Source organism: Acomys minous (assembly GCF_964271855.1).
Source record: "Acomys minous genome assembly, chromosome: 16".
Taxonomy (NCBI): Eukaryota; Metazoa; Chordata; class Mammalia; order Rodentia; family Muridae; genus Acomys; species Acomys minous.
This window is the reverse complement of record NC_140498.1, coordinates 9374024-9398100: the sequence shown is the minus strand read 5'-3', so window position 1 is coordinate 9398100 and position 24077 is coordinate 9374024. Positions and strand designations below refer to the sequence as shown.

Below are 24077 nucleotides of genomic sequence, written 5' to 3'. Positions count from 1 at the left end.
GTTCTCAGTTCCTGAACAGAAATATGGCATTGGTTTGGTCTCTACAGTTGGTTTTTTTGTTTGTTTGTTTGTTTTTGTTTTGTTTTGTTTTTTAGGTTTTTCTTTTTTCTTTTTATTATTTTTTCTTTTTTTTTTTTTTAAGATTTATTTATGGGCTGGAGAGATGGCTCAGAGATTAAAAGCACTGTTTGTTCTTCCAAAGGTCCTGAGTTCAATTCCCAGGAACCATATGGTGGTTCACAACCATCTATAATAAGATCTGATGCCCTCTTCTGGCCTGCAGGCATACATGCAGGCAGAATGCTGTGTACATAATAAATAAATACATCTTAAAAAAGAAAAAAGAAGCCGGGTGTGGTGGCGCACACCTATAATCCCAGCACTCAGGAGGCAGAGAGGCAGGTGGATCTTTGTGAGTTCGAGGCCAGCCTGGTCTACAAAGCGGGTCCAGGACAGCCAAGGCTACACAGAGAAACCCTGTCTCGAAAAACCAAAAAAAAAAAAAAAAAGAATGAGATTGTATTTAAAAAAAAAAAGCCGGGCCAGGCGTGGTGGCGCACGCCTTTAATCCCAGCACTCGGGGAGGCAGAGGCAGGCGGATCGCTGTGAGTTCGAGGCCAGCCTGGTCTACAAAGTGAGTCTAGGACAGCCAAGGCTACACAGAGAAACCCTGTCTCAAAAAACCAAAAAAATAAAAAATAAAAAGTTTGTTTTTTTTTTTATGTATACAGATTACATTATAGATGGTTGTGAGCCACCATGTGGTTGCTGGGAATTGAACTCATGACCTTTGGAAGAGCAGTCAGTGCTCTTAACCTCCTAGCCATCTCTCCAGCCCCTTTTTTTTTTTTTTTTTTTAGGTTTTTCAAGACTGAGTTTATGTAACAGCCCTGGCTTTCTCAAACTTGCTTTGTAGACCAGACTTGGCTTGAACTCACAGAGAGCTGCCTGCTTCCCCAGTGCTGGGATTAAAGGCGTGAGCCACCATGCCCAGCACGTGAGTTATCCTTTATGAGAAGCAGCGATCCTTCTGGTATGCACATTAACATCCCATGCCTGGGGTGCGTCCCCACTTTTTCACTTTAACTCTTTTCGTTATTGTTGTCAGTTTCTCTGTGTAGTCTTGGCTGTCCTAGACTCACTTTGTAGGCGAGGCTGACCTCAAACTCACAGAGATCCACCTGCCTCTGCCTCCCAAAATGCTAAGATTAAAGGTGTGCACCACCACGCCCAGCCATGAGTACAATTTTGTTATTTTTTTGGTTTTTCGAGACAGGGTCTCTCTGTGTTAGTTAGCCTTGGCTGTCCTGGACTCACTTTGTAGACCAGGCTGGCCTCGAACTCACAGTGATCCACCAGCCTCTGCCTCCTGAGTGCTGGGATTAAAGGCGTGCGCCACCATGCCCGGCATGAGCACAATTTTATGCCGGTTTTATACACATAATTACAACTGCTGAGAGGTTAAGAATGCAATGTCAGCCTGGGTGTGGGGGCCCACATCTGCACTTAAAAGATTTTTTGTTTATTTATTTATTTTGTTTTGTTTTGAGATAGTGTTTCTCTGTGTAGCTCTAGCTGTCCTGGAACTCCCTTTGTAGACCAGGATGGCCTCGAACTCACAGAGATCTGCCTACCTCTGCCTCCCAAGTCCTGGAATTAAAGGCATGTGCCACCACTGCCTGCCTTAAAATATATTTTTTCAAATGTATATATGTGTGTCTATATGTGTGTGTGAGGGCACATGCATACAAGTGCCTGTGGAGGCCATCTGGTCCCCTTGAATTATAAGCAATTGTGAGCTTTCTAGCGTGGGCATGAGGATCTAAGCTCCTATCCTTCAAAAGAGCAGAAAATACAGCATTGACTACTTAGCCATCTCTCCAGCTCCACGACAGACTAGTAAAGACTGGGTAATGAGGCACATTGCCACTCTGTTGCCTGCCTGTGCGTGCAGCCTTTACCTGACAGCGAGGCTTTTGCCCTCCTCCCCAAGTCCAGGTTTTTGTAAAGTGTTGACTGATTGCTGAGCTGAATATAACTGAAACAAAATGGGAAGACAGCAGCAACCCATTCAGGACAAGGGGCTGGAGGGATGGCGGCTCAGTTCAGTTCCCAGCACCTACATGGTGGCTCACAGTCTGCAATTCCCAGTTTTTTCTTTCTTTCTTTCTTTCTTTCTTTCTTTCTTTCTTTCTTTCTTTCTTTCTTTCTTTCTTTCTTATGTATACAGTGCTCTGCCTGCATGTACACCTATAGGCAAGAAGAGAGCATCAGATCACATTATAGATGGTTGTGAGCCACCATGTGGTTGCTAGGAATTGAACTCAGAACTTCCGGGAGAGCAGCCAGTGCTCTCAACCTCTCTCCAACCCCCTTCTTTTGTTTATCCAAGACAGAGCTTTCTGTGTAGCCTTGCCTGGCCTGGACTCTCTTTGTATACTCACAGAGATCCACCTGCCTCAGCAAGTAAAGATGCTTCCTGCCCGGCTTGACCAGCGCAGGACCCACCTGGTGAGAACCAACTCCCGGTCTGTCTACTGACCTCCACATGCACACCATGGCAGGCACTCATGCGTGCACAAACACATACATGTACACATTCATACAAAATACATAAAAGAAACAACTTTTTTTTTTGAGACAAGGTTTCTCAGTATAGCCTTGGCTGTCCTGGACTCCCTTTGTAGACCAGGCTGGCCTCGAACTCACAGAAATCCACCTGCCTCTGCCTCCCTGAGTGCTGAGAATACAGGCGTGTGCCACTTTTTAGAAGAAGAATGTTTTAAATAGTTGTCACACTCCCTTTGGGCACACCCTTGGAAGTTAAGCCTTTTGTTCACTCCTTCCCTGCCTCTTTCAGGGAACAAACCGGGATTGACCAGGGCAGGAGCATCTGGACAGAATGTTAAGGTGCAAGCCTTCACCTTGCATTTAGTCATGGAAGTTTTTAGGACTTGAAAGTTCAATAAAGAGCGGGGTGTGGTGGCCCATGCCTTTAATCCCAGCACTTGGGAGGCAGAGGCAGGTAGATCTCTATGAGTTCCAGGCCAGCCTGGTCTACAAAGTGAGTCAACAAAACAAAAGAAAAAACAGGAAACGGGGGGTGGGGGGGACCATTTTTAAGATTTATTTATTATTATGTATATAGTGCTCTGCCTCTGTGTACACCTACAAAGCGAGACCAGGGCAACTAAGGCTACACAGAGAAACCCTGTCTCAACACACCCCACCACACACACACACACACACACACACACACACACACACACACACACAAAGTTCAAGGCAGCCTAAACTACAGACTGGGAACTTTGAGACTCTAAAGTAGGCATAGTAGCAGACACCTTTAATCTCAGCCTTTGGGAGACAGAAACAGTTGTATCTCTGTGAGTTCAAAGCTAGCCTGGTCTACATAGTGAGTTCCTAGGCTAGCCTAAGAGACATAGTGAGTGAGACCCTGCACTAAATTTATACACACACACACACACACACACACACACACATACACACACACCCCTTAGATATTTTGTTTGTTTGTTTGTTTTTTGGTTTTTTGAGACAGGGTTTCTCTGTGTAGCCCTGGCTGTCCTGGACTTGCTTTGTAGACCAGGCTGGCCTCGAATCTGCAGCGATCTGCCTGCCCCTGCCTCCCGAGTGCTGGGATTAAAGGCGTGTGCCACCACGCCCAGCTTACACCCATTAGATATTGAGAGCAGGCATGATGTGTATTGTGCTCACTAGTTTTTCCTTTCAGCCTATAGAATGCACAGCTCTCCCCACCCCCATCCCCGCCTCTCCCTGTTACTCTCCCCGACCTTGATGTTAGCAGTTTTCTTTCTTTCTTTTTTTTTTTTTTTTTTTGGTTTTTCGAGACAGGGTCTCTCTGTGTAGCCTTGGCCTTCCTGGACTCACTTTGTAGACCAGGCTGGTCTTGAACTCACATCGATCCGCCTACCTCTGCTTCCCGGGTGCTGGGATTAAAGGTGTGTGCCACCACGCCCAGCTTGATGTTAGCAGTTTTCATCTACTATTTTTAACAAGGTTCTTGTAAGAGTTATTCTACATACTCCTCACTTCACCTTCGACACAGAAATTAAATTTCACTGATCTTATCACAAGGAACTATTGAGAGCCACATAGAAATAGTTACATGTGTTGAGGGCTTGTTAAAATCTTAGTACAATAATAAAAACTGGAAACAACCTAAATAATTGATCATGTGTGACCTTTTAAAAATTAAATCAGCAGCTTCGGAAATGGCTCACTGGGTAAGAATGCTTCCTGAATTCAAATCCCTAGTATCTGTGTAAAAAAAGGCAGGCATGGCTGCACAATGTAGGGGAAGTCAGGGTTTACTGGCTGCCGACCTAACTCTGGTTTAGTGAGAAACCCTGTCTCTAAGAAATAAAGAATGCTAGAGCAGGACTCCCATCACACACACACACACACACACACACACACACACACACACACACACACACCATATACAATCAACACAAAAAAATGTTAGGAATTGCTTCCGCTTTAGCTATCAAAACCTGGCTATGGTAGAAGCCACTGTGCTAGCTGACTCTACAGAGCCCTCAGGGTCTGTGTCCCCTTTTTGTCACTCTATTGTATCTGTCTTTCATACCTTGATTATTCTATGGGCCAGAATGGCTACATAATTCTAGTCAGCATGTATAAACCCTAGCCAGCAGGAAGGACTTTATAAGAAACTTGGACACAGGTCATTAATCAACCGTCTCTCTCTAGAGTTCAAAGGGCGGCTCCAACACATCTGTTTACATTCTGCCAGGACGGTTACCAAAGCAGAACTCCTACTCTACCAAAGATGGTAGAAATTGGCCAAAGGTTATTCCTAAACCCAGGCATTGCAATAATTAGAAGTACACTATAGAAAAACAAAAAAGTACACTATAGGCAAAGGATAACTCATTTGGATTGGATTGAAAGGAGTGTGTGTGTGTGTGTGTGTGTGTGTGTGTGTGTGTGTGTGTGTATACACATAAGTATATGCTTGAATTTTTCTGATTTAATATTTTCAGTTGGGATGCCTTGCAGTCTATGCCCAATCCACGTGAGTTTTTTGGCAGTGGTGGTAGTTGTTCTTGAGACAGTCTTACTGTATAGCCCAGGCTATCCTGAAACTCACTATTGTAGTGAGGCTGGCCTTACACTCATGGAAATCCCCTTGTTTCCACCTGCCAAGTGTTCTGATTATAGATGTGGGCCACCATGCCAGCCTTTGTTTTTATTTTCTAAGGGTTTTTCACCAGGTGTGGTGGCACACACCTTTACTTCCAGTACTTGGGGAGGCAGAGATAGGTGGATAAATATGAGTTCGAGGCCAGCCTGGTACATAAAAGGGCATCCAAGGCTACACAGAGAAACCCTGTCTCGGAAAACCCAAAGAAAGAAGAAAGTTTTGCTGTGTAGTCTTGTCTGGCCTGGAACTTGCTGTTGACCAGGCTAGCCTTAAAGTTGTAGCAAATCTTCCTGCCTCTGCCTCCCGGCTGCTAGGATTCCAAGCATGTGCCACCATGTCTAGTTTGTAAGATTTGGTTTGGTTGGTTTGGTTTGGGTTTGGGTTTTTAAGACAGGTTTTTTCTGTGTAGCCTTGGCTGTCCTGGAACTCTCTCTATAGACCAGACTGAACTCACAGAACTAACTCCACCTTTCTCCTCTGCCTCCCAAGTGCTGGAATTAAAGGCATGTACCACCACTGCCTGGCTAGTTTGGAAGATCTTTTCTTTGGTTTTTTGTTTGTTTTTTGAGACAGGGTTTCTTAGTGTAGCCCTGGCTACCAGGAAATTCTCTCTGTAGACTAGGCTGGCCTCAAACTCAGAGATCTGCAGGGCCCTCCCTCATGAATGCTGGGATTGAAGGCGTGAGTCACCATGCCCAGCAAGATCTGTTGTTTTGTTTGTTTGTTCTTTTAGTTTTGCTTTTCAAGGTAGGGTTTCTGTGTGTAGTCCTAGCTCTCCTGGAACTCACTTTGTAGAGCAGGCTGTCCTGGAACTCACAGAGATCCGCCTGCCTCTGCCTCCTAAATTCTGGGATTAAAAGCATATACCATCACCACTCGGCTGCAAGATCTGTTTTATAAAAGTTTTTGCCAAGAGGCCAGTATAACTGCCTTTGGCATAGCCAGATGGAAGTTATATTTCAACCAATTGGTTCTTATTAAACACTCCTTTTCTTTAAAAAAAAAAGAAAAGAAAAGAAAAAAAGAGAGATTTATTTATTATGTATACAATGCTCTGCCTGCATGTACACCTACAGGCCAGAAGAGGGCATCAGATCACATTATAGATGGTTGTGAGCCATCTTGTGGTTGCTGGGGATTGAACCCACGACCTCTGAAAGAACAGTCAGTGCTCTTATCTATCAGCCATCTTTCCAACCCTATAAAACATTCCTTAATGCCAGTGCCTTGCTCATGGAGAGGCATGGGTTCTTTTTTTTTTTTTTTTTGGCTTTTCGAGACAGGATTTTTCTGTGTAACAGCCCTGGCCTTCCTGGACTCGTTTTGTAAACCAGGCTGGCCTCAAACTCAGAGATGTGCCTGCCTCTGCCTCTCAAGTGCTGGGATTAAAGGCATGTGCACCATCACACCCGGCTGAGGCATGGGTTCTTACCGTTTGTTTAAATAAATTGTACTTCAACTTGAATTACACCAAGTACATGAGAAATAGCTTAATTCTTATATAGTTTCTCTTTAGGTCAAGAGACAGCCTTACTATAGGGCATAGTTGATAGATGAGGACAGGGAAGGTTCTTATACACAAGGATGGTCTGTAATAAGGAATTTGACTTTGCCCATGGCTTCTGGGAAGTGATCTGTGTCATAGCTGATAGTATCGGCTTTTAACAAGACTTTGGACAATATGGTATCAGTCACATGAGGCTGAGATCAACCACAGGCAATCAAGTCAGTGGGTATGAAAACTCTGAACACCAAACCTTGGGTGAATTCTCCTGGTTGACAGTGGCACATATGGAAGCTGGACCAATCTGTCCTGTCTCCACAGGTGCACAATGGGATCTCTGCATCTGGAAACATCTGCTTTAGGCATTTCTTCCTTTGGCTGACTTTAGCCTATACCTCTTTCTTCCTTTGTTCCTTCCTTCCTTTCTTTCTTTCTTTTCCTTAACCGTGCATAGAACAATTGTCAGTGAGTAGTGTACATATTTCTGGTGAATTGTTGATGGTTTAGGAAAACTTCTAAACTTGCAGTTGGTATCAAAAAACAAGGCAGGGCTCAGCAGTAAAGGCACTTGCTGCTAAGCATGATGACCTGCATTCAATCCCTGGGACCCACAGAGTGGAAGGACAGATCTAATTCCTGCAGGCTGTCCTCTGATACACACACACACAATGGTGTGCACATGTGGCACCCCTCCAGGAGGTAAAGAAATTTACTTTTTAATAAAATGTAATCAGTGTAGGGAACTGTACCCTGGGACTTTAATTATGGCCTCAAGCCCCTTGCAGCAGACTCCATGGAGGAAGTAGCACTTGAAGGTGGGTGTTGTGCTGGATGGAATGTGCAAGCTAGAAAAGGAGGTAGAAAAGAATGGGGAGAAATATCAAGTGAATAAGAGACCCAAAGTGAAGCCGGGCGTGATGCACGCCTTTAATCCCAGCACTTGGGAGGCTGATATCTGTGAGTTCGAGGCCAGCCTGGTCTACAGAGTGAGTCTAGGACAGACAAGGTTACACAGAGAAACTCTGTCTCAGGAGAGAGAGAGAGAGAGAGAGAGAGAGAGAGAGAGAGAGAGAGAGAGAGAGAGAGAGAGAAAGCTAAAGTGGGCATTCCTCCTGAAGACAGGGTCCCAGGAGCAATGGAACAAAATGAAATGCTGATTCCATTGTCTTCGTGCTCCTTGAAAAGCCATGTTAGAGCTTCCTCTCACACAGACTGAATCAAAGTGCAGCCAGAATTTTAGAGAAAACTTTTGCATAAGATGGGTCTCTTTCTTTTTTGTTTGTTTTTTGGGTTTTTTGTTTTTCTTTCTTTTTTCTTTTCTTTTCTTTTTCTTTTTTTTTTTTTTTTTTTGAGACAGGGTTTCTCTGTGTAGCCTTGACTGTCCTGGACTCACTTTGTAGACCAGGCTGGCCTCAAACTCACAGCGATCCGTCTGCCTCTGCCTCCCGAGTGCTGGGATTAAAGGCAACTAGGCACAAAAGACGGCCTCAGGGGGAAAAAAAGTCAACAGATCATCAGGAGTCTCAGGAGCTTGACTGAATCCTGACAGGATGCAGGATCGCAATGGTCCAGTTCTGATCATGCAATCTCCTAAAAGTTACAGCCTAGAGGCAGCGGGTGTCACAACGGGGAAAGGCACTTGCCTCCCCCAGGACTGATGGTCGAAGTCCAATCCCAGAGCTACATAAGGACGGTAGGAGAGAAATGACTCTTGAAAATTGTCCTCTGAACTTCACAGCCATGCTGTGGCATGCACCTCCAGGGAACAAGGCTGGATTTTGTACCCATGTTCTTTTCTCTAATCCTAGCCTCTACCTGCTGGGCTGTCTGCCATGCTCCATGCAGGAACATTCCGAGTGAAATAACAGAACTGGACTCTCCATAGAAAACTGGGGGAGCTGGGTAGAGGTTGCCAGTGAGTCAAAGAAAATAATGACATTATTTAATGTCATTTTCCTGTTGAAAACCCTTGTGATTCTCCTTAGCCCAGAACTCTAAGGTCAATTATTGGTCCTCAGCATAGGAAGGTTAGCCTGGTCTAAAGAGTGAGTTCCAGGATGGCCAGGGCTACACATAAAAAGCCTATCTCAAAACAATAACAACCACAGAAGATAAGAAGGGTATTCTTACCTAGAAAGGGTTCAAGTGTGCTTCTCTCTTGCAGGGAGTTCCCCGATGACCCGGGAGTGCAGTGGGACACAGAGCTGGTGGCCAGCACCCTTCTTCAGCACATAGATGTCAACGGCATCAACCTGGTAAGGGAACACCACTCTGAATGGGAAGCCCGGGGTCTCCATCCCATCACACGGACTAGCCTCTGCTGCTCACCTGTGGCTGCCTCCCACTCCCAGCCCTGCTCCAAGCCCACTCGAAGAGGCCGTCTGCTAAACCCACTGCAGCCAGACATGCATTTGATCTTGTGTATGACAAGGGAACAAGTTCTCAACCCTCAGCGTGAGAAAAGCACTTTCCCACCCGTGACCTGCTCCCCAACATTTCTCTTGCCTCCTGATAGTTCAGGACCCAGGGATCTGAGCACGACTTTCACTGACACAGGACTTCTTATACCAAGTCGTTCACATTTCAGGTATTATTCTCACCTTGAAGATAAACTGGAGATGTTAGTTTTTTGGTTTTTTGTCTTTGTTTTGGTTTTTTGATACAGGGTTTCTCTGTGTAGCCTTGGCTGTCCTGGACTCACGTTGTGGACCAGCCTGGCCTCAGACTCACAATGATTGATGTTAGAATTCTTCTTCTTTTTTTTTTTTTTTTTTTTTTTTTTGGTTTTTTGAGACAGGGTCTCTCTGTGTTAGCCTGGGCTGTCCTGGACTCACTTTGTAGACCAGACTGGCCTTGAACTCACAGCAATCCACCTGCCTCTGCCTCCTGAGTGCTGGGATTAAAGGCGTGTGCCACCATGCCTGGCTGAATCCTCGTTTTCTTATGTTTCCTTTAATATTCATATTGTTTTTCACACTTTAGTATCTGTGACATATGTGGTTATACATACGTGACAATATGCCTATGGAGGGGTCAGTTTCCTTTGCACCTTTATGTGGGTTCTGAGGCCATCAGGCTGGGCAGCAAGCAGCTTTACCTACTAAGCAATCTCTCTGGCCCATACTATGTTTTTTGCTGTTATTATTCAAACTACAGAGCTGAGCACAGTGGTACAGGCATATAATCCCAACAGTTGGGAAATGGAAGCAAACAGGAATTCAAGGTTACATAGAGTTCTAGACCAGCCAGAGCTATATGACAGACCCTGACTCACCCCACCCCCAGCTTGAAATCAAGCTGGCACTGGTTCTTTAAACCCATCTGTGCAGAAATGAAATGTTAGACCCAAGATGAAGATACCTGTGCAAAGAGAACGAGAAGCAGCCTAGGACAGGCTTCTGCGAGCTTGGCTCCAGGACACTGTAGCTGTGGTATAAGGAAGGGAACCTGGAGAATCAGGCTGCATCTACCCGAACAATTCCTACGCAGCAGCCAGCCAAGAAGATGGATGTGCTGATGAGAGGCCACATGAGACAGGTTCTCACGTGTCCCAGGCTGGCCTCAAAGTCACTGTGAATCAAGGATGACCCTCAACTTCTGACCCTCATTCCTCTGTCTCCCAGGAGCTGGGACTGCATGCATACACCAGCACATACATGTCTGCATTTCATGCATGCTTGCCAAATACTCCACCAACTAAGCCACATCCCCAGCCTACAACAGAGGTGTCCTGAGCCTTGGAGACATGACAGTCAGAAAAGTACTTGCCTTGCAAGCATGAGAACTTGAGTTTGATCTCAAAATGGAAAGCCCATGTTGTAAACAAACACTCAGATAAAAAGCAGCCATAGCCGGGCGTGGTGGCGCATGCCTTTAATCCCAGCACTCGGGAGGCAGAGGCGGGCGGATCGCTGTGAGTTCGAGGCCAGCCTGGTCTACAAAGTGAGTCCAGGACGGCCCAGGCTAACACAGAGAGACCCTGTCTCGAAAAACCAAAAAAAAAAAAAAAAAAAAAAAAAAAAAAAGCAGCCATGGTGCTGTGTATTTATGGTCCCAGTACTGGGGAGACAAAGGCAGGCAGATCCCTTGGGTTCCCTGGCCTGCCAGACTAGCCTGTCAGCAAGCTCAGGCACAGCCCCTGGAGGTCTTCTCTGATGTCCACGGGAACACACTTGCGCCCACACGGAGATTCTGAAGACAAGTTTCTGTGGTGGGGTGAATCCTGCTCTACTGCCAGGAGCAAGAGTGAACCATAAACTCACAGCTGCACACACAAGCCTGTCTGCATACCCTCAGAATTTGAAAAGTTTCAGGGGTTGGCTGTCTCCTTCCCCAGAGGAATAGTGAAGGCTACTTTGAAGCTGAGGCCGTGGAGAAGCCAGTCAACAGCTCTGAATGAGCCCTTCCTCCCCGGCTCTGTCCCTACAGGTGGTGACCTTTGATGCCGAAGGAGTCAGTGGCCACAGCAATCATATCGCTTTGTACAAGGCAGTGAGGTATGCTGCTCTCAAGGGCGGAAGTGGGAAAGGGTTTCTCTATTTGCTCAAGGGTCACCGTTACTAAGACACTTCCTGCTGCTGTCTGAGCCCCAGAAAACTCATTCTTGCGTCACCTCAGTCATTGTTGTCCTTTTGTTCACCCACCTTTTCTTTTTTAAACATGTGCTTTGCCTTTGTGTGTGTTATCCTGGTTCTCCCTTCCATGAGCATCACATGATGGCAGACCTGTATTTAGATGCTGACTTGTGCAGTAGAAACCACGGGGGCCTGTGTGCTTGGTTGAGGCGTGGGCCATGAGGTCTTGCCCTGAGGGTCCCTCCTGTTTACACAGAAGAGTAGGTGACTCATCCCCTCTCTAATGCTTCTCGTCTCCGTTCTTCAGGGCCCTGCACTCCGAAGGGAAGCTGCCTAAAGGTAAGGAAGGACGGTTTTTGTTTGGGAGGGTTGTTTGGTTGTTGACAAATAAACACGTCACTACCCCTCTAAGAAACTTACCAAGGAGCCGGGCATGGTGGCACACGCCTTTAATCCCAGCACTTGGGAGGCAGAGGTGGGTGGATGGATCTCTGTGAGTTCGAGGACAGCCTGGTCTACAAAGTGAGTCCAGGACGGCCAAGCCTAACACAGAGAGACCCTGTCGCGAAAAACCAAAAAAAAAAAAAAAAAAAAAAAAAAAAAAAAGAAAAGAAAAGAAAAAAGAAACTTACCAAGGAAATCTGCAAATATTCTCAGCCTTCCATATCTACGGATTTCTATGTATCTAGGACTTAACACCATGGGATCAAAGTTATTCAGGGGGACGCTGGACACATGGCTCCCAGTTAAGAGCACTTACTGCTCTTGCAAAGGACCTGGGTTCAAGCCGGGCGGTGGTGTCACAAGCCTTTAATCCCAGCACTTGGGAGGCAGAGGCAGGCGGATCACTGTAAATTCGAGGCCAGCCTGGTCTATAAAGTGAGTCCAGGACAGCCAAGGCTACACAGAGAAACCCTGTCTCGAAAACCAAAACCAAAACAAAACAAAACAAAAGCAAAAGACCTTGGTTTGTTTCCCATTACCCATATTAGGCAAATTACAACAACCTATAAATCCAGGGATGTCAGACACCCTGAGCAACAATGTGGTGCACATAAATTCATACAGGTGCATGCACACACAAATAAAAAGATTTTTAAATATGTAGGGAGAAAATAAAGGTGCCTGAACATGCGGGTTCTTTTCTCCTTATTAGTCCCCAGACAATGCAATATAACAACTATTTCCACGGCATTTACTCATATTAGAGATAAGTAACCTAGAAATGATTTAATGTATGCAAGAGATTATGGGCAAGTTCTGTGTGTTGTTTTATGTGAGAGACTTGAGCATCCATAATTTAAGTATTTGTGACAGTAGAACAGCCCTGCTGGGCACTGAAGGACACCTACACACAGCAGCCCTAGGCTGCGCAGTGCTGGAAGGTGGGCCACTCTCCCTGCCTTAGGTATGCATGGCAAGTTGAGGCTGTGTCCATTGTCACGTGCCCTGTCTAGTTTCCTCACAGGAAGATGGCTCTTTTCCACTGCTAGTACTTTGTTGGTCTGTCAAACTCCCCTCCCATCACCCATCTTTTCAGTGAGGTTGTAAGTGCCTCCCAGGTTCCTGAGACACTGATGAACTTGAAATAGTAAACACTTTCTAACCCCGTGAAGCACAGGACCCCACTGGCCACTTGCTGCCTGGTGTCCTACTGTAAGGGTGGCATGAGATCAGAAAGTGACACCCAGCTGTGAGGCCTTAGGAACACAGCTGGGGTCCATTTGGCTCTCCCGACCACACAGGAAAGTAAACGCCAGAGCACTTAAGGGACTTCTCAGGCTAAGTTTTTTCTCACTCTGAAGCCCAGGCTGGCCTGAAACTTGCTACACAACCCAGGGTTAGCCAGGCATGGTGGTGTGTGTGGTGGTGTGTGGTTTTAATCCCAGCAGAGGCAGAGGCAGGCGAATCACTATGAGTTCGAGGCCAGCCTGGTCTACAGAGCAAATCTAGGACAGCCAAGGCTACACAAAGAGACCCTGTCTTGAAAAACCAAAACAAAACAAAAAACAGGCTTGCCTCAATTCGAGATGGTCCACCTGTCTCTGCCTTCCCAGGGCTGGGGATACTGATGAGAGCCGTGACACCTAGTGCCTGGTGTTGGAACAGAGCTGGAAAGATCTTTAGCCTCCAACTGAGGAGTTCCTGTCTCCACCATCTTCCCTCCACCCTCTACCAGCCCCCTCCTCTTGCAAGGACCCACAGTCTGCCGCTTGGCACTTTGCCCATGGGGGAGACTACTGGTCAAAGAGCAACTCTGGTGCCACAAGGCACCTGGCAGCAACAGAGCAAGTCCCCTGCCTGCCTTGAGGACCAGGAGAGGGGAGGGTACTCAGAGAACACCTGGCTGAAAGCAGCAAAGTGATCGCCTCTGCCGTTCCCTCCCGGCCCAGGCTGCTCCGTGCTTACGCTCCAGTCGGTGAACGTGCTCCGGAAGTACGTGTACCTCCTGGACCTGCCCTGGTCTCTCCTGTCCCCCCACGACGTCCTCTTCGTGCTCACCAGCAGAGAGGTGGCACAGGCCAAGGTAAGGACTGTACCTCCTGTACCCCGCACTGTGAACCCAGCCTCAGTTCCCTTGGCTCCTCTGAGCCCTGCGGCCTGCAAAGCACTCTGCACAGGGACCAGCCCTGCCCCGGGTGCTAGATTATTCCAGCTACACCTGACAGGCATACATCTCCGATGCCTTGGCCTTTTTTTTTTTTTTCAATAACCTAAGGCTGGGTGGTGGTGGTGCACACCTTTAATCCCAGCACTTGGGAGGCAGAGGCAGGTTGATCTTTGTGAGTTCAAGGCTAGCCTGGTCTACAGAGCAAGTTCCAGGACAGCCAGAGCTGTTAAACAGAGAAACCCTGTCTTAAAAATAAATAAATAAATAAATAAATAAATAAATAAATAAATAAATAAAAGGAAATAAATGGAACATGTTCATTTTAGGAAACTCAGTGGTCAAGAGCACCTGATGCTCTTGCAAAGGACCTGTGATCAGTTCCCACACTGAGCATCCGACAACCATCTGTAACTCCAGTTCCAGGGGATCTGTCACCCTCTTCTGGCCTCCATGGGTACTGCACACAAGAGGTGCACACACATGTGCTCAAGCACATAAAGAGCTGGCAGTGGGGCAGGTGACTCAGAATCATTAGAGGTGGGTTGATATGCCCTGTGAGAGGGAACAAGGGTCCATTATTGATCCTCTTTGATTCTTCCAGAAAGCCATGTCCTGCCACCACAGTCAGCTCCTCTGGTTCCGCCGCCTCTACATCCTCGTCTCTAGGTACATGAGAGTCAACTCCCTGCACTTCCTCTGAAGCCTCCAAGAGTTCTCAGATCTTCAGAACGAAGGGAGAAGCAGACCGACACATTCTAGGCTGACTTACTTCCTTGACGCAGGGAGTCCCCAGCCAAGCAGCCTCTGCAGACCGGAACGTGTGGACAGTGGCTCACCCAAACCCAGCTTCCTCCTCAGGAAGACCGCCAAAACCAAGGACCCACCAACTCAGTAATAGCTACCCCACTGATTTACCAATTCTCACAACGCATAGTTTGTGGGATACCAGAGTGTGCACCAGACACCTAGCAAAGCCTGGGCAGGTCGCCATTACCATAAATGAGTGGAAATGTGCTATACAAATTGCGCCATACAACCTGTGCATTGCTTACTGAGCAGGCTGGTTTGGTCAGTCTTCTGTCTCTGTAACTGAAATACCAGAGCCAGGGCATCTCCACAGTTGAAGGTTACTTAGCTCACAGTTCTGAAGGCTCTGGAGTCCCACAGCAAAGCAGCCTCTACCGAACAGCTGCTAAGGGGCTTCTCGGTGCATCTCACAGGCAAAGGCAGGCAGTCACAGGAGATAGATGAGCCAGGGTGCTCCTTTAGAACAAAGCCATACCTACAAGTGGCCCAGTCACCTCCAAAAGGTCTCACCCTAACACTGGTGCTTTGAAGACACATCAATTCCAGGGGACATGGCCAAAACATAACACAGGTTCATCACAGACACACACACACACACACACACGTCTAAAGTTGGCTCAACCATAATTCCTTGGCCTTTTATTTGTGTATCCCCATCAGAACTTTATAGTAGTCTAGGGTGGCTGTACTTTGTCACCATGGTGGTACTGATGTGCGTGCGTGGATGATCATGGGGGTCCTCCCTTTGAGGAGCCAAAAACATCTCTGTTCTCTGCCTTTTGAAAGTAGGAACTGAAGCTGGAGATAAGGATCAGAGGTTAAGAGCACTGGCTGCTCCTCCAGAGGTCCTGAGTTCAATTCCCAGCAACTACATGGTGGCTCACAGCCATCTATTACATGATCTGATGCCCTCTTCTGGCCTGCAGGTGTACATATAGCCAGAATACTTTATTCATAATAATAAATACATCTTTTAAAATAGACAGAAAGTAGGGCTGGGCCAAGCCCTTTAATGCCAGCACTTGGGGGCAGAGGCATGTGGGTGCCGGTGAATGAGCCCCAGGACTCACAAAGAAAGGCCTTATCTCGAGAAAGAGAAAGAGAAAGACATTATTCTGAAAGTGAAATGTTGAACCAACACAAAATAAATAAATTATGGGAAGCTGGGTGTAATGGTACATACCTTTAATCTCAGCATTCAGAAGGCAGAAGCAGGTGGATCCCTGTAAGTTCATGGCCAGCTTGGTCTACATCATGAGTTCTAGGGTAGCCAGAGCTAAATAATGAGACCCTTTTAAAAAATTAAAAATAGGACTGGAGAGATGGCTCAGAGGTTAAGGGCATTGGCTCTTCTTCCAGAGGTCCTGAATTCAATTCCCAGCAATGACATGGTGGCTCACAACCATCTATAATGAGATCTGGTGCCCTCTTCTGGTGGGCAGGCACACATACAGGCAGAATATTGTATACATAATAAATCTTTAAAATAATAAAAAATAAACCTCAAATAAGATAAAACAGATTATGATAAAGCTACTTTTAAATAAAACAATATTCCTTTAAGTAAAACTCTACATGACAAAATCAAGATAATGAATAATTTCCTGTCTTTCTACTTCCCAAATTCTGGGACTAAAAGCATACGCCACCACACCTAGCCAAATGAATTTTTTTCCTTTTTCTTTTTTTTTCTTTGTGTGTGTGGTTTTTCAAGACGGGGTCTCTCTGTGTTAGCCTTGGCTGTCCTGGACTCGCTTTGTAGACCAGGCTGGCCTCGAACTCACAGTGATCCACCTGCCTCTGCCTCCCAAGTGCTGGGATTAAAAGCATGCATCACTACACCTGGCCTCCTTTTTTTAAAAAAATTTATTTTATGTTTATGAGTGCTCTATCTACATGTACACCTGCAGGCCAGAAGAGGGTATTAAAGGGTATAGATGGTTGTGAGCCACCATGTGGTTGCTGGGAATTGAACTCAGGACCTCTGGAAGAGCTGACGGTGTAATTTTCTTAACTTACTTTGGAGAAAAAAAAAATATTTCCATACCCATGTGTGTTACCAGAGGTGTCCCTGTGCCTGTGGCACATGACTCTGAAGATTGCTTTTGTACTGTGTTCCTGAAAAGAACAGTGCTTACACCGAGCCTTCTGCAAGGCTGACTCACTGATGAGTAGTGATAGAGCTTGAAAGGCTGCAAGTCCAGAACCAAGATGCATTGCGGCACCTTCAGACACCATAATGGCTACTTACTTCCCACTTCTGTATGGGCCTAGCGTCTTTGTGACCATCAGGTAAACGGTTCATGTATATAGAAGCAGATCTCTGGTTCCCACCAATCAAAAGGCTAAGATGCTTTCAGATAGCATCTGAGGCCCCCAGCTGAGATGTCCCTGCTTTCCTGGGATCTGCCTACCTGACGATCCCACCATGCGTATGAAAAGTCCCTATGTATGACTTCATTGTCCTCATGGAACTGTTTCCACATGGGAACATGGAACAGAAGTAACCTGAGTCTGTATCCTGGGTCATCGTCACATATTCCACTCCAGGGTAAACTACCTCACATCCCCTTTGATGTGAGAACTGTGACTTTCTTGGCAGTGTCTTCTGAATTTGTTTTAATGATATTCACACAGTACAACCTATGAAAAATATTTTCAAGTTTTAGAGGTTAAAAAGATACATAGAATTTACAGTGTCCCCAGGTAGTGACTTTTGAGAATTGTTTTGAGCCTGTTGATATTTGTTTTACTGTATATTGATAAATTAAGAAGTTGGGGATGACATCTCTCAGTTGGCATAATGTTTGCCTAGGTTTGGTCTCCAGCACAGCATAAATGTGTGTGCCAACATTTGGACACTGGAGACAGGAGGATCAAAAATCCAAAGTCATAGCCGGGCGTGGTGGCGCACGCCTTTAATCCCAGCACTCGGGAGGCAGAGGCAGGCGGATCGCTGTGAGTTCGAGGCCAGCCTGGTCTACAAAAGTGAGTCCAGGACAGCCTAGGATACATAGGGAAACCCTGTCTCAAAAAACCAAAAAAAAAAAAAAAAAAAAAAAAACCAAAAAAAAAAAAAATCCAAAGTCATCCTCAAATAGATAGTGAGCTTGAAAACCACACATCTGTGTCAAGTTACAGTTACATTTTTCCTCCAATCAGGGTTAGGGATAGCGGGTTTCCTTAGGAACAAGTCTTTGTGGTACACTTCTCCTGTTCCCATTGGTTGGGTTATTCAACTGTGTCAGGGTGACTTTGCCCAGAATTCATGTCTCAACTTGTCAACCAGGATGGCAGTTACCCATGTACACGTCTCTTTCTGACAAACAGGATGCCAGGGAGGTCTTGGGAACTTAAAATTTATTTGACCCCTATCCAAAATGGAAGTTTTATTCAAGATGGCTTCAGTTTTCTTCTTTCTTACATCAAAAACAAAAAAGGAACAGATGGAGGGAGAGAGGGATGAATCTGTAAGAGTGAGTGCAAGATCTATCTGAGGAGAGAGAGTGGGGAAAGCCAGAAAACAGCAGTCATGTTGAAACAGGTGAATGACATACAGGCATCTTGATGTCAGTCAAAACAGGGCCAGAAGGGCAAGAGGCCACTTGTGGGAAGGGACAATTAAAGTGAATGTCCAGCCAGGCATGGTAGTGCATGCCTGTAATCTCAGCACTCGGGTGGCAGAGGCAGGTGGATCTCTGTGAGTTTGAGGCCAGCCTGGTCTACAAAGCAAGTCCAGGACAGCCAAGGCTACACAGAGAAACCCTGTCTTGAAAAAACAAAGAAAAATGTGACTGTCCATAATTGGAACAAGGCAAGTCAGTTCATTAGAGCTCATCAAATCACAGGTCTAAAAGGCATTTGCTACTTTGTGAGTTCTTTCTTCCACCCTTCTCCGCCCTTTTCTTCCAAAAGGGATAGAGAAGAGAGGAAAGAGATCCCAAATATAGACAGGGGTGGCAAATGGGGCTCCTTTTCCTAACCCCTACTTCCTGCTGATTGGGGCATCGAGTTCCTTGCGGCAAGTTTGATTTTCACCATCAGGATATCTAATTTCTTCTTGTTTCTTCTTTGCACATGATTACTTAACAAACCAGGACCAACCAACCAACCCACCACACCTCTCTCAGGGCTCCAAGATTTATGTACCCACTAAAAAGTCCCCAGAATTCCAAACATCACACAATTCAAAACCCTACCTACAGCTGGCAAAACCATACCCCTGCTAGCTAAAGCACAAGGCATGTCATGGTCAGCTGCTTCCAAGCAGTCCCATATCCCCACACCTGGGATTAAAACTAACATACTCTTTTAAAAAAAAGATTTATTATTATACAGTGCTCTGTCTGCATGTACAGAGGGCATCAGATCACATTATAGATAGTTGTGAGCCACCATGTGGTTGGTGGGAATTGAACTCAGGACCTCTGGAAGAGCAGACAGTGCTCTTAACCTCTGAGCCATCTCTCCAGCCCCTAAAACATATTCTTATAATACTTTTGTGTTTTGTTTTGTTTTGTTTTGTTTTGAGACAGGGTCTCTCTGTGTAGCCTTGGCTGTCCTAGACTCGCTTTGTAGTCCAGGCTGGCCTGGAACTCACAGTGATCCACCTGCCTCTGCCTCTCAAGTGCTGGGATTAAAGGCGTGCGCCACCACGCCCGGCGATTTTTTTTAAAAGATTTATTTATTATATATACAATGCACATCAGATCACATTATAGATGGTTGTGAACCACCATGTGGTTGCTGGGAATTAAAGTCGTGACCTCTGGAAGAGCAGTCAGTGCTCTTAACCGCTGAGCCATCTCTCCAGCTCCTGGTTTTCGGTTTTTTGAGACAGGGTTTCTCTGTGTTAGCCTTTGGCTGTCTTGGATTCAATCTGTAGACCAGACTGGCCTCAAACTCACAAGAGATCTGCCTGCCTCTGCCTCCCGAGTACTTCTGTGGTTTTGTTGTTGTTGTTTTGTTTTAGTTTAAGAAGCCAAAATTACGCCGGGCGTGGTGGCACACGCCTTTAATCCCAGCACTCGGGAGGCAGAGGCAGGCGGATTGCTGTGAGTTCGAGGCCAGCCTGGTCTACAAAGTGACTCCAGGATAGCCAAGGCTACACAGAGAAACCCTGTCTCGAAAAACCAAAAAACCAAAAAAAAAAAAAAAAAAAAAAGCCAAAATTACAAAATTCTTATTATATACAAGCATCCTTTATTTGTTGAAAGAAAGAAAGAGAAAGAAAGGGCTGGAGAGATGGCTCAGAGGTTAAGAGCACTACCTGCTCCTCCAGAGGTCCTGAGTTCAATTCCCAGCAACCACATGGTGGCTCACAACCATCTATAATGAGATTTGGTGCCCTCTTCTGGCTTCCAGGTATAAAGCACTTATACACATTAAATAAATAAATAAATAAATCTTTAAAAAAAGAAAAGAAAAATAGTTGGGGGCGGGAGGGGTATGTGCACACCTTTAATCCCTGCACTCAGGAAGACAGTGGCAGGTGGATCTCTGTGAGTTGGAGGCCAGCCTAGTCTACAAAGCAAATCCAGGACAGCGAAGGCTACACAGAAAAACACTCTCAAAAAACAAAAAAATTAAAAATTTATAAATAAATAAATAGCCAGGTGGTGGTGGTGCACACCTTTAATCCCATTACTCAGAAGGCAGAGGCAGGTGATGTCTGTGAGTTAGAGGCCAGCCTGGTCTACAGAGTGAGTTTCAGGACAGCCAAGGCTATACACAAAGGAACTTTGTCTCAAAAAATTAAAATAATAAAATAACATAATAAAACAAAATAAAAAAGGGAAGTGGGGGTGCTGGAGAGATGGCTAATTGGCTTAGAGAACTGGCTGCTCTTCCAAAAGACCTGAGTTCAATTCCCAGCAGCCACATTGTGGCTCACAACCGTCTGTAATGGAGTCTGATTCCCTCATTCTGGTGTGCATGAAAATAGACCACTCACATACATTAAACAAATAAATAAAAATTAACAGGGCAGTGGTGGTGCACGCCTGTAATCCCAGCATTCAGGAGGCAGAGGCAGGTGGATCTCTCTGAGTTTGAGGCCAGCCTGGTCTACAGAGCAAGTTCCAGGACAACTAAAGGCTACACAGAGAGACCTTGTCTTCAAAAACATAATAATAATAATAATGATAATAACAACAACAATACCACCACTAGATAGATAGATATGCAGGCAGCCATCCAGTCTCTCAGGATGTTGAAGCAGGAGGATTTCAAATTTAAAGCTACTCTGAGTTACATGGCAAGACCTTCTCTCTAAAAACCGAACCAAAACACAGACAAATTCACATTTGCCTCATTAAATCTTTCATGTCAAAAACAAAAAACAAAACAAAAACCTTCCATGTAGTTCATTCAACTTGTGAATAACAGCTGAGGCCAGAGCTACGTGACACTCTAGAAAATGTCCTTTCCTGGGGCCACAGTTATGATTTGCAGAGCCCAAGCTGAAATCCAATAACCAGATTACTTTCTATTTGCTTCACTGATGCTCTGCAGTTGTGACGGGAGGGAGGTAAAAGCGTTCCAAAGGTCTCCTCTGGAGCAGAGGCACGCTGGGGGAGGGGGTAACGTGTCAGGATGCGGAGGGACAAATAACAGGGTTCAGTGGAGATTGTTAGAAGTGGGAAGCATTGTATCCAGAGTCACCAAGGGAACCTTGCAAAACAGCTGGGGATGTAGCTCAGAGAAATGGTTGCCTAGGATGCTCGGAGCCCTGTGCCTGGTTTCAGTGCTGCATAACTGTGGTGCTGCATGCCTGTCATCACAGCGCTCAAGAGGTGAAGGCAGGAGGATCAGAAGTTCAAGGTTGTGCTCTACCACATATACAGAGTGTGAGGCTACGCTGGACTACCCATGAATGTGGCTATAAATAAATAACCTTCAAAACAAAAAGCAAAGGAGGAAAATGAAACAAAACCGAAAATGCAAAACTTAATACATTTAGTGGGAGTAACACAAAGGAAATAAAATTAGTTATCAGTTACTTCCAAAAAATACTAAGAGAGGTGGTGGTCAAGTGGGAAAAAAATATTAAGGGAGTGAATTTTTCCACCAAAACATACTACATCCGTAACTGACAAAAGCTAAAAATAAAAGGATAAACCATGCTCCACATCCCAGTAAAATGTTTTTTTAACAGGTTCACACTGAGAAGATGTGCACACGGATCACAGAATCCAGAAATAAATATCTTCATTAAAAAACACACAAGGGCTAGAGAGATGGACTCAGAGGTCAAGCGCACTGACTGCTCCTCCAGAGGTCCTGAGTTCAATTCCCAGTAACCACATGGTGGCTCACAACCATCCAGAATGTGATCTGATGTCCTCTCTTCTGGCCTGTGGGTGTACATGCAGACAGAGTACTGTATTCATAATAAATAAACAAATACATAAGTAAATAAATAACACACAATAGCTAGGCCATGGTGGCACATGCCTTTAATCTCAGCACTCGGGAGGCAGAGGCAGGCGGATCTTCTGTGAGTTCGAGGCCAGCCTGGTCTACAAAGTGAGTCTAGGACAGCCAAGAATACACAGAGAGACCCTGTCTCAAAAAAACAAAAACAAATGAAACAAAAAACAAAAACAACACACAACAGTAAGGCAAGGCATGGTAACTCGTGCCTTTAATCCTAGCACTGGGGAGAAGGGGGGGGGATAAGCAGAGAGAGAGTTCTGTGAGTTCAGGACAGCCAGGGCATGTAGAGAGACCCTGTCACAAAACAAAGCAAAGCAAAGCAAAGCAAACAAAACCAGTAACAGCTGGAAACTCTAATCTCGTCCAGAACCTGACAAATTAGGCAGGCAGCCAAGTTCCAAATCAGCACTTGGAAATACCAGCACTGCGCCACAGTGAAGGCTCCTTGGTTAAAAGAGACTATTGCTCCCAGTGTCACGTCAGGCAGCTCACAGGCAACTGAGCCAAGGGGACCCAAACTTCTGGCCACCTGCATTCACATTCACAACCTGCCACACATGGAGAGAGACATACAGAGACACATATACACAGACAGACACACACACATACACACACACACACAGACGTACATACAGACACACAAATATACACACACACATTACACATCTAGAAATAAGAATTTTACATATGGCCGGGCGTGATGCATGCCTTTAATCCCAGCACTCAGGAGGCAGAGGCAGGAGGACCACTGTGAGTTCAAGGCCAGCCTGGTCTACAGAGTTCAGAGCAGCCAAGGCTAACAGAGAAACTCTGTCTCGAAAAATAAAATAAAATAATTTTACACATATGGAATCTGATCTGTAGATAATCTATAGTCTTTAAATTTTTTCTTTAAAATAAAATGTGTGAGCCCATATTGTGGCACAGGCCAGTAATCCCAGCACTCAAGAAGGCAGAGGCAGGAAAATCTCTGAGTTCAAGGCCAGCCTGGTTTACAAAGCCAGCGAGTTCAGGACAGGCAGGACTACAGGAGAAACCTTGTCTTGAAAAACAACAACAACAAAAAAGTCTCGAAAAACCTAAAAATAAATAAATAAAATAATAATAATAATTTTAAAAAATATGTAGAAAACAAGTGATTGGGTTTTAGAAAGTCAACACCATAAACCAGAAGACTTATTTTACAGATGAACGTTATAATAGGTACAACAAAAAATAGCAGAAAGGATAAGTTTTCTTTGAGAAATGAAATAAAATATGGAGTTGAGGATTTAGCTGAGTGGTAGAGCCCTTGCCTAGCAAACCAAGGCCCTGAGTTCAGTGGGGGTGGGGTAGGAAGTGGGGGGCGAGGAGAGAATGCCAAAGGAAGCAGAAGTGGTTTCTGAGGCAGAATAGATAAATCACCACTGAAAATGCCATGGCAACCAAGCTTAGTGGAAACAGGGAATTTCCTGAGGCAGTATCAGAACACCACAAATCCCAGCCCCGTGGTGGTAAATATGGTCCACACAACTCAGTTTCCTAAATAAGGCTGCGTGACCACATGGAAATCAGGTCGGAACCTTTCAAAGCCCTGGTGGTGAGGACCACTGTGATTTGAATAAAAATGTACCCCCAAAGGCTCATAGGTTTAAATATTTGATCCCCACTTGGTAGAACTTTTGGGAAGGATTAGGAGGTGTGGCCTTGCTGTGAGTTTGAGGCCAGCTTGGTCTACAGAGTCCAGAACAGCCAAGGCTACACAGAGAAACCCTGTCTGGAAAAAAATAAATTAATTAATTAAAAAGAATTTTACACATGTGGGACCTGATCTGTAGATAATCTATAGTCTTTAAATTTTTTTCTTTAAAATTAAATGTGTGAAATGGGTGTGTCACTGGGGCTTTGAGGTTTTTTTTGTTTTGTTTTTGTTTTTTTTGTTTTTTCGAGACAGGG

The 24077-nt window shown here is 45.4% G+C and overlaps 1 protein-coding gene and 1 long non-coding RNA gene across 5 annotated transcripts in view; both read left to right on the top strand.

Annotated features, from left to right (window-relative positions):
- The window catches only part of PIGL (phosphatidylinositol glycan anchor biosynthesis class L), a gene marked incomplete at both ends in the record, with an annotated part of 59817 nt that overhangs the window by 27850 nt on the left and 7890 nt on the right, over positions 1–24077 (top strand). For 2 of the 4 annotated variants that reach the window (XR_014775248.1, XM_084760927.1), the window contains 4 exons: positions 8878–8968; positions 11142–11209; positions 11595–11626; positions 13681–13814. Coding sequence is in view for 2 of the 4 variants with exons in the window: in XM_084760927.1 (XP_084617053.1) it covers positions 8878–8968; positions 11142–11209; positions 11595–11626; positions 13681–13814 (325 nt within the window). Of the gene's footprint in view, positions 1–8877; positions 8969–11141; positions 11210–11594; positions 11627–13680; positions 13815–14499; positions 16275–24077 lie in introns of those variants that run through there. The other 2 variants (XM_084760926.1, XR_014775249.1) reach the window with 2 other exon arrangements.
- LOC311586541 lies at positions 17859–18107 on the top strand. The gene is made up of 2 exons (XR_014775569.1): positions 17859–17954; positions 18003–18107. It is a non-coding gene; the product is annotated as an uncharacterized lncRNA (long non-coding RNA).